Below are 10165 nucleotides of genomic sequence, written 5' to 3'. Positions count from 1 at the left end.
ATCTAAATAAGTTCTTAATCATTTACTAACACTTTATAAATGATGTTATTAATCATCTACAACTCCTTAATAATTGGTTTGTAATATATATAATGCTTCATTTACAAATGGGGAATCCATCAATTATAAAGTGAAAACACAATCACAAAACACATAATAGACGAGCTTATTAATCAAGACTAAAACATTTATAACTGTTATGAATTGCATACTAATGCGTGTTAATGTAGGAACAATGCTTGATAAATGATAAATTAAGTGTTTACTCATACTTAACTAATGATTCATAGCGTGTAGTTATTATAGTGTTACCAGAAGGGCCTTTAGTTTTGGGGATGATATACCTCGGAGAAAACTTCTTATCTGAGTTCAATAGGCAGTTTGTCGAAGCCAGCCTTAGGAGGATTGAGCCAGTGATACAACAGCTATTGAAAAACAGTTTAATCAAAATTCATGAGAAGAGAAGGTCCAATGTAATTTATAAAGTCTTGGACAATGTGCCTGCTGTGTACAAACATTCATTCATGTGTTTGCAGCTTGGAGAGTGGGTGGAGTATGGGATTAGGTCGCCAACCCATCTAGAGGACATTCTATGTTGCCTCCCACCCTCAACATGAACATATACATGCATGCTCAACTTGCATCTAGTTCACACACACCAGGACAGTGATTTCTTTTCTTTTCTTTTTTTTTGCCATTTTCCCCTTTTTTGAACAGTTTGACAATGAAGAGGCAGGCTGGAAATATGTAAGAAGGGGTATGACATGTCGGGCTGATTAAAAGCACAGCAATAAATAAAACAGATAAGGCAAGCACGACACACTGGGAGTTCTCATTCCCCAAAATATGAAGGAAATCTGGGTGATTTTAAAATAACCTTATTTTCTCATTCAGATCTGCCGAGCCTGATTTCAGAGAACTGCACTCATTTTCAGCTGTTGATGTAATCTCACAATCTAGCCTCTGAAATAAAATTTACTTATCATTGTTTATTTTTAATGTTATCTCTTACAGAATACACACAATAAATACAACTAAAGAATAGCAGTAACAAATCAACTCACACTGACTTTTATCTGTAAGAGGCAACAAGGCAGTGACAAGCAAGAACACATCAACGGTTAGTCAAGTGTGTTCACATTTACCTAAAGCAAAACAAACAAACAAAACCCTCTGTCAGGCCATTGTAGATGCCCAGAGCTCATTGAATTGTGCAAATATGTTAAATATAGTTGAATCAGCATTTGCAAAGACTGACAATGGTGACTGTCAATGAAATCATCAACTGAATGTATTTATTTATCGTCTCAGTAAATACAGCACGTCACTATCAAAAGAAGACATAGCTCACAGTGTCCAGTGCTAAGACTTGAGTCAGTGGACAAAAAGCTTGAAATTAGACAGGTGACAGGGCCAGTTTTTAGTCTAGCACAAAGAAATGCTGAAGCTACCTTTTTACTATTTAATTTCCATGCTGCAGCACACAGGCTGCTGTTTTGCATACAGTTAGAGTGCAGCTCCGGAGGGCAACAACACACAGTACAGACAACAGTCTTAGCAGGCCTTTTAGGAAATGGTAACACTACATACCATATATCACACAGTATTAAGAGATTTATTATCAAAAGGCACATTTAATTACCTCATCTAAAGACATACACAAATTCATTTTGTAAATATTATGAACTGTTAATGATAATGTGATGTCGGAAGACCCATATACAGTGAGCTACAAAAAGAGACTTCCCCAGTGAGCTTTGAACAGCACTTTAAAGGAGCAACTGGGTTTATTTTTTATATTATTTACTGTCCATATTGTACTGAATGGCACAGCTGAAATATGGGACATACATTGGCTAAATACAGCAGTAAGGCAGGACAGAAGTGTGTTTATCCTACCGTACAGTTTGTACATGATCCTCCTGATGTTCTTGGAGTGACCTCTATTACTATTTGCATGATGGGGTTTAGTCTCGAGTTGCATTTGTATTTGCCATGCAGAGTCCAGTAAAATAAGATGCGTGCAGTTCATTATCTTCCGAAGCATGCACTGACTGTGCAGACAATTAGACATGGTTGTGGAGTTTTCTTTCAAAATGTGTTGTTCATTGGCAGAACTTTTCAATGGAAATAAAAGTAATACATCCATCAATCCCTCCGTTTTCTATACCACCCTTTTCAGTTCCGCCTATCCCAGCATGCACTGGGCCAGTGGCAAGGAACAACACATCAAGATGGAAAGTACCCTCATGTATTTGCAATCATGTAAAGAACACTGTCAACTGACAGCAAGTACTTAAATATGTGTGTGAATGGCCTTTGTGCGGTTTTTTAAAGCTTTGTAATCCCACCAAACAATTGCAACAGAAAGAGGCTAAAAAGAGAAAGGGCTGATTTACCTAGCAGTTAAGGCTGTGGCTCCTCTGTACTTGCTCCTGTTACTCAAACCGTGCCCTTTGTCCAGGGCCAGGGCTTGGTCCGGGGCTAAAATTTGCATGCCAAGGGCCACTTGAATACGAAGCTCTCCGGATTCTCACTACCTGAAATGCAAAACCAGTGGGGACCAGTTAAAATGACGCATGCGCACAATCAACACAGGTGTACATAAGTCAAAATACTGAGCCTCTCACCCCCCCCCTTCTCTAGAGATCCAAACCTTCCAACTCTTCCCAGAGAGTGTTATGGAAATTAGCACTGTGATTTTGCTGACATACTGTAGGTGCAGGTTGTTGACTGATGAGGCTTGGATGTAAGGATTGGAGGTAAGGTGATATCTAGATTGGTCCACACAACTAAAAGTGGTGGGGCTGCAAGGATCAGAGGTTGAGTGTGAGATATAAGATCAACAGAAGTAGAAGAAAAAGAGAACTAAGACGGATAGAATTCAAAGGATGCCGAGGTCTTTCCTTGTGAAAAAGAAACGTGGGGCATGTGGAGCATGGCAATGGAAAGAGCCAGAACAGCTTGAGTGGAAAGAAGATAATACACTAGGTAAGAATTAGAAGTATCTTCAGATAGCTTTTTCAACTGTCAAAGGTAAGCAGTAACATCCAAGTTAGTTTATTCCTCTTAAGCTGTCTCATGTATTTTTATATGTATGTATTTTTATGTAATTAATTTGACCTTGTTAATTCACTTATTAAGCAAACAATTGTTTCGTTTTATGCCCTAAAGTTAATGAAATTTCTATGGAGCAGACACCCTGCTGTCCTGACACCCAACAGCCTTCAACTGTGGCTCAGTCAGTCACCTTAGGATGTGGGACAGCAGGAATGAGAGTGTCAGTACCTTTGGCAGGATCAGGAGGACCAGGGGCTGACAACAGGCTGGACTGGTCCACAGTTATGCTCCGGGGCTCCGTATACCATCCCACTACACTGGGACTTCACAGAGCAAAGGTTATAGGTCCCATTTTCTTCTTAAGTGTAGTGTCATTCTTATAATATAGCAAGTTGACTGGGCTTCCATATGTATCAGAATATGCTCACCCTACCTACTTTTTTATTGTGTATTGATGAGTGTCATAACTGGCATAAGCTAGTGATGGCTGTGAATAGAGCAGCTAACACATTGGAAAGACAGCTGACTGGAGGAGATGGACTGGACAGGAAAATATGGGCTGGCAATCCATGGCCGGATGGCAAAAAGCCCGGCTATTGACCATGGGACGAAATTCCCAACAAGCAGGGAGAGCACTTCAGTGGAAGCCATAAAAGATAGAGGAAACACAACTGGAGATAGAGTTTAAATGAGTGTTAAGTCTAGCGCCAGGTTAGTAACCAAAGTTCACGAGGTTAACAACATCCCTGCTACTAAAAAGAAAGCAGGAAGTCTGAACGGCAGGAGAGAGGGGACAGTAGGCAGTCAAGGAAAGACAGGAGTGATGGGCAGACACCCAAAATATAATGGCCTAGGGCTAAAATGAAGGGCATATGGGCAACTGTTTATTCAGGTGCTTAAAGGGACAATTTAAAAATAAGTCAAAGAAGATGGGGGATTTAATCTAGGAATATGGCATGGATTTAGAGTAGGCAAATGGTAGTTTTAGAGGTAGTAAAGTCAAAGTGGTAACTGGAGATCGACTGACTCGTTGGGACAGTGAAGGCAACTCTGGAGGCAGTGGAGGAGGGCTACAAATAGCAAGACAGAGGACTTGAATCTGCTGCAGAATGACGTTAAAGCTAAATTGGCAATTTTAAAGAAAGCAGAAAGCCTTTAAAAAGAAAAAGAAAAAAGGAAGGAGCTATGGAAGCTGTTTTGCTAAGGCATTATTCAGTAAGGACTTGTGGAACTCTGAAAGAGGGTTTTAGAGGCTTACTAAGTAAAGCTGCATCCAGATGCAGGGACAGGGAGTTAGCGTCACCACTAAATAATTCACTATTGGGGTAAGAGGACATCTAACGGATGTTTCAGCACTCACTTTGAAAGAGGGTAATTGTGAAAGAAATGGTAATTTGGTGAGCAACGTCAGCATCAGCCGATCCTGTTGGGCATACCTTGGTCTGATGGTGTGCCGTAATTTAGTGTTGTGGCACAGAGATTGTCTAGTTAGAAAGGAATAAGCTAATCGACACCTCAGTGCAGAATGCCGGAATACCAGGATTTTGTGGATGCTTGGAGCACACCATGACATAGCATCAAATTCAGTCAGCAAAGTGGGAATGAAGAGGCTTGCATGTGGAATTCTTAGATAATAGCCAATACATTTTGTTCCGTTCCACGTAGTGTACTGTGGGGGGCAATAGAGTACTTGAAAGTATCAGACACAGTCAAAGGACAAATTCTGGAATATTTTTATTCAGACATTCAGATATGTTTCTAAACTACAAAGTTTAAACCTACAGCGGGACAGCAGTTGGATATAGGCATCACAATGCTACACAATGGGGCGACTGTGGCTCAGTGGTAGAGCAGGGTCATTTTTTAATCAGAGGATCTGCGGTTCGATCCCCGGTCCGCTAGTCCATGTCGATGAGCCACAGTCGCCCGCAGTAGGCTGTGTCTAGCTGCCGAGTTAAGGCAGCTTCAAACAATATAAGATCACAGTTAGAGAATGGTGTTGCCTGTCAGAGGGCACAGCCTGATATCCACTGCAGGGTGTAATAGGTCAAAGCGTAATAGGTCAAACATAATTTAATATAAATACTGGGCTTACATAGGAATGCTTGGCACATAGTGTGGATTGATAATTATTCAGACAAGAAATTGTTGTTTGTAAGTGAAAAATCCTGATGCTGATGCCTTACCCATATTGTCATATTCATCAAGCACTTTTGTTTTTCCAGCCCCGTCCCCGTTCCTCCCCCGGATCAGGTGACTTTGTGTGCTCAGTGTGCCACAAGATATTCCCTCTGCAGCGCATGCTGACTCGACACCTGAAGTGCCACAGCTTGGTGAAGAGACATCCTTGTCGATTTTGTGGCAAAGGATTCAACGATACCTTCGACCTCAAGAGGCATATGCGAACACACACAGGTCAGAAACTTCCATGAATTCATATTATAGATGGTAGCACCATGACTGTGTAAAAATGTGGCTACAATTCAGCAAACTGACCATGCACGGTCCAGCTATATATATTAGTTTAGACCTATAATGCATGCTATTTTTCCAACAATCATTAAAAAAATTAAGTTGGATATGTAAAGAAACAGCTGTCATGCTCTCCTCAAACCTACCGGCTCAATTGAAAAACACAGCAATTTTACATTGCAGATTGTTACTTCTTTCAAAGTCGACAAAAACAAAATAAAACTCCGTCTTGGTTAGTTTAGTCCAGGGGTATTCAATTAAAATTCCAAAAGGTCCAGATTGAGAAAATCTCCTCGGGCAAAGGTCTGGAACTTTCCAATAATATCTAACTTGCACTATTTAGTGCTATATATATATATATATATATATATATATATATATATATACTGTATATTCAAGAAGCCTAGTACTAGAAGCCTAGTACTAGTAACGTCTCTGTGTAGTCAACAACTGTCAAATCAAATAAAGAAAGTACTCATTAATTATATTTTAACAATTATTATTCTCAGTTTTCAAATTTAACTGGATGGATTAAAAACAATACATAGAAATATATAAGTAATTGTTCTTCTCATTTCAAGTAAAATAAGGGCTGGATTAAAGAATAACTGACATAACAGAAAGCTTTTGAAAAATGTGCATCTTAAAATAAAGTAATTCATTTTAGAAAAATTAATTTCACTGAATTGTCCTGCAGCTTTAAATTCAGTTCATTCAGGTGTGAAGTGATGTCAATCAAAAAAGACACAATATTATATTTTTCTCATCATCTAAAAAGAGAAAGTTGTGAGCATGGACTTTATCTGTGGTTTCTAAATCACTTGTTTCAGCTCTATCCTCTCTGTTAACATCATTGTTGTGAAGTGAATTCATTTGTTAGGATTCTGATCATATTGGGCTCTTAGGTTTATTTTCTGTGACTTCATTTCAGATGTGAGATGGTACGTTCGCTCAAAACAGTTGTGCTTTGTCTCGTAGTGGCGTTTCACATTACTGCTTTTAATAATCGTCACGGTCTCTGAACATATGAGACACACTGGTTTTAAACTGTCCGTGGGAAGAATTAACCTATAAGAGTCTGTTCATTCTTGGTTAAAGACTCTGGTCTCTCTGACCACTTTTCTCTCTTTGGAAAACGTCATGTGAAATAACTTCTCTGACTCACGTAATTATTCTCATTGGCCAAATCCCAATGTCCCCCCTTACGGACTCACGGACTTTGAGGCGCGCTCCCGCGAAGTCCATGAGGGTTTAGGGATGTCCCACTGTCAAATTGTCAAGTGTTTGAGGGCTCTCTTGCAGACATTTTGAGCCCTTTCCGTAAGTCAGCATGGTATGCTGACTTAGCCTTAGGGAATTACCCACAAATCATTGCAATGTGACGTTAAACACGGGGTAACCAGTGGACGCATGGAGACGTAAAAAAAAGGTAAACAAAGAGGACGGATCACGTGTGTTCAGCCTGGAATATTCCATTTACTCAGAAACATTAAGGGTTAAAGATGGAACAAAAAATAAACATGAAATCAGAGGATATTTATTTATTTATTCATCAAATATTTGATTTTGACATTGAAGCTGTTTTGACAAAAACGAATAAATAGATTATATGAAGTTACCTTATCTTGTGAGGAAAGAGCCTGAAGACATTCAAATCAGGGAGTACAAAGTATAAAACCGCTGCACCGCTGAACAAGTGCCATAAAGGCTGAAAAAGCTGCTCCGGTTAAAATAGAGGCGCTCTGTCAAAATTGAATAATTCTCAATTATCTATCGGTTTTAGGTCCTGGGTCCGGATACAACGACGTCTGGGTCCGGATCCGGACCGTGGTCCGCCTATTAGGGGCCCCTGTCAGTCCACTTCCAACAGTTGCTCACTGTAGGTTGGTCGAAATATAGCTTTAATGCAACTAGTTATTCTCTACACACTGTCCTTTCCCTGCCGCTGCCGGTGCACCGCCTCAGTCCTATTAATAGCTCAAATTAGAAGACTGTTGCTGCGCAACGAAAGTCGCAACAAACTTCTGAATTAGGTCTCGGAGATCTAATATGAGTGAAGATTCAGCAACTGGATTGACAATTTCGTACCTATAATTTGCTCAGAAATTTTGGCAGACAGCTGAGGTGAAATAACTTAAAGTTTACTTGCAAATTTGCCGTTTCAATTATGTGGACAGGAAATGCATAGTGCGCATAGGATTTAGGGTGTTTTAGAAGCGTGGAGGATACACATATGCATTCTTCAAAATCCTCGAAATGAAGGACTCGTTTGAATGATCCTGGACATTGGAACAGTCCTTTGTCAGGATTCGATGACGTAGCATCCTTGGAATTCAGTTGTAGAAGGATCCTTCCTTGACATTGAGAAACACCCTGCGATCCACACAAACATGCACAGGAAAAAAAACTTGTTTTGTCTCTCCCTGCTGCAGGTATCCGTCCCTACAAGTGTGACCTATGTGAGAAAGCCTTCACACAGCGCTGCTCTTTGGAGTCCCATATGAGGAAGATTCACAGCGTTCACCAACAGTATGCCTACCGCCAAAGACGCTCTAAGATCTTTGTGTGTGAGGATTGTGGTTACACCTCAAGCCGCCCTGATGAGTACTTCCTCCATGTGAGACAGTGCCACCCCGGCAGTCCTGCCCTCCGCAGGTACTACCGCCGCCAGGCCCATGAGAACAGCAGCTTTGCTCCAGCAGGCAGAAAACTCAACCCCTATTTGTTGTACTCAACCCCTGCATACTACATGTAGGGCTCTTTCCAATTTTGAACTACATCTGTTCCATAAAAAAGAAAAGACCATTTGTTAATTTTAATTAATTTTTGAATTTGTATTCAACTGTGTTCCACTTTTTTTTTGTCTTCATTCATCAGTTTGTGTTGTTAACGATAGCTTTAAATGCAAAATACTTTTCCTGCACTATGTTTGCTGTTATAATTAAAATGAAGGATCAAAAATAATTCTTTATATTTTCATTGTGTTATTAACATATTCAATATTTTTGTTCAACCTTTCTAACCCTAGCCCTATTTTTAGACCTCTGCTCGAAAATTGCATACCCATACTAAAAAGAATGTATTTCTGCAACTACAAGGTCTATTTCAATAATTTTCATGTTATAATAAAGGTAACACTTGTGAGATTTGTTCAGATGTGTAAATATCAGTCTATATGTTACTGGTTAAGAGTAAATGAAGATGGCACACAGCTCAAATTGAAAAGTTTCAGGTTCGCCTGAAAAAAAAAGCACTGAAAGCATGGTTATCTCTTTTGAATGATGCTAACGAAAGTTTAAAACTCTCCCAAATCATAGCACAACATGTGAACAGTCTCTCTGCAAATCTTGACTTTGATAAAGTGAAGCAGAACAAAATTAGAGAGGTTTTAGTACAGATGTGAGGCGAGGTCACGAAATTGTCATTTTGGAACCAGCTGTTCCATTGTCATTTTATATACTGTATAACTATATATTTCACTTGTTTTATCACTAATAGTGTTCAATCTAGCCAAATACAGCAGTTTGGCTTCATTTTGAGAGCCTGAATCCTATCTGAGCCCTGTTTTGTGTCTGTGATCCATGGAACTGTCTCATCTGACTGCAGTTTCTCTGTGTCTGTGGAGACCTACCTCAGCAGCCCATTGGTTGATTTCAGTGACTGAACCCTCCTTCGACGCGTCAGAGTAAATAGAATTGAGCCGGGATAACATGGTATTGATTGACAGAATGGTTAGCCAGTCAGAATCAAGACCACGCCGTCCCTCGCGAAGCGTAAAATCCGATACGCCGAAAGTAAAATCCCTACCCCCAGCTCCCCTAAACTAGATTGACCCCCCTTTCTTCAAGGAAACAGTTCAATGACAAACAGGATATATGTCGAACACATATTTGAATGGAAATAACCGGGAATTTATCTGTTCTCTTCACGAAATCAGCTCACGGTATGGTGCATTTATGATTATTATTGATAAAGCGATTTGTGGTTCTGGTGCTTGTTTGCTCATAGCTCTGTAATGGTTTCACAGAAAGAAATTCTGAAGATATCTCTAGAATCTGTGTCGAATTCTCGTGCTTTCTGATGTATTTGTTGTCCGTGTTAGCTTTTAGCTTTGTGTTCGTAGCTTTGTCCGGAGTGCGTAGCTCGCCGAGTCATGGCGAAAAATACGTGATATTGTGGTACATCTTCTCGTTGATTATATTTCAATCAGGAGAGACAAGTAAATGATTAGTAGTTATTAACATTTATTATGACAGATGAAGCGTTCATCAGTTACACGGAAATTGTTTGGCGCTTGAACTCGACAAGGAGATTTGTGATCGTGTTGTGATTGCCCTGAGCGGCAACAATATATATAAATCCCCCCGAGGAGTCCAGACACTAGCTATGTCCCAATTCAGGGTCTGCATCCTTCGGAGGACCCAGTCTTCGCGGTCTACGTGGGCCGCATCCTTTGAGGACCGTGCGGTCTATGGAATGAGAAGGCCTACGCTACAGAGGACTTCCTGTTTGCGTCAACAGCTGTTCCCGCCCCGCCCCCCTCTTGCTGCTCCCATCGCCTAGAATCCCTTTTCAGCAGGATTATATACAGTTGTGTGAAAAAGTGTTTGCCCCCTTCCTGATTTCTTATTTT

At 40.2% G+C, this 10165-nt stretch overlaps 1 protein-coding gene across 2 annotated transcripts in view; it reads left to right on the top strand.

Moving 5' to 3' along the window:
• Positions 1 to 8497, top strand: part of LOC116400035 (transcription factor Ovo-like 2) — a 38803-nt gene extending 30306 nt beyond the window's left edge. The window contains exons 2-4 of one of the 2 annotated variants that reach the window (XM_031877646.1): positions 3298 to 3398; positions 5286 to 5475; positions 7965 to 8497. In XM_031877646.1, coding sequence (XP_031733506.1) covers positions 3345 to 3398; positions 5286 to 5475; positions 7965 to 8287 — 567 coding nt within the window. In that variant the 5' untranslated portion in view covers positions 3298 to 3344 and the 3' untranslated portion in view covers positions 8288 to 8497. Of the gene's footprint in view, positions 1 to 256; positions 3399 to 5285; positions 5476 to 7964 lie in introns of those variants that run through there. The other variant, XM_031877645.1, reaches the window with a different exon arrangement.
• The last annotated feature ends 1668 nt before the right edge of the window (positions 8498 to 10165 follow it).

Source organism: Anarrhichthys ocellatus, unplaced genomic scaffold, assembly GCF_004355925.1.
Source record: "Anarrhichthys ocellatus isolate YVR2014 unplaced genomic scaffold, GSC_Weel_1.0 scaffold143, whole genome shotgun sequence".
NCBI classification, from domain to species: Eukaryota; Metazoa; Chordata; class Actinopteri; order Perciformes; family Anarhichadidae; genus Anarrhichthys; species Anarrhichthys ocellatus.
This window is presented reverse-complemented; position numbering and strand designations above follow the sequence as displayed.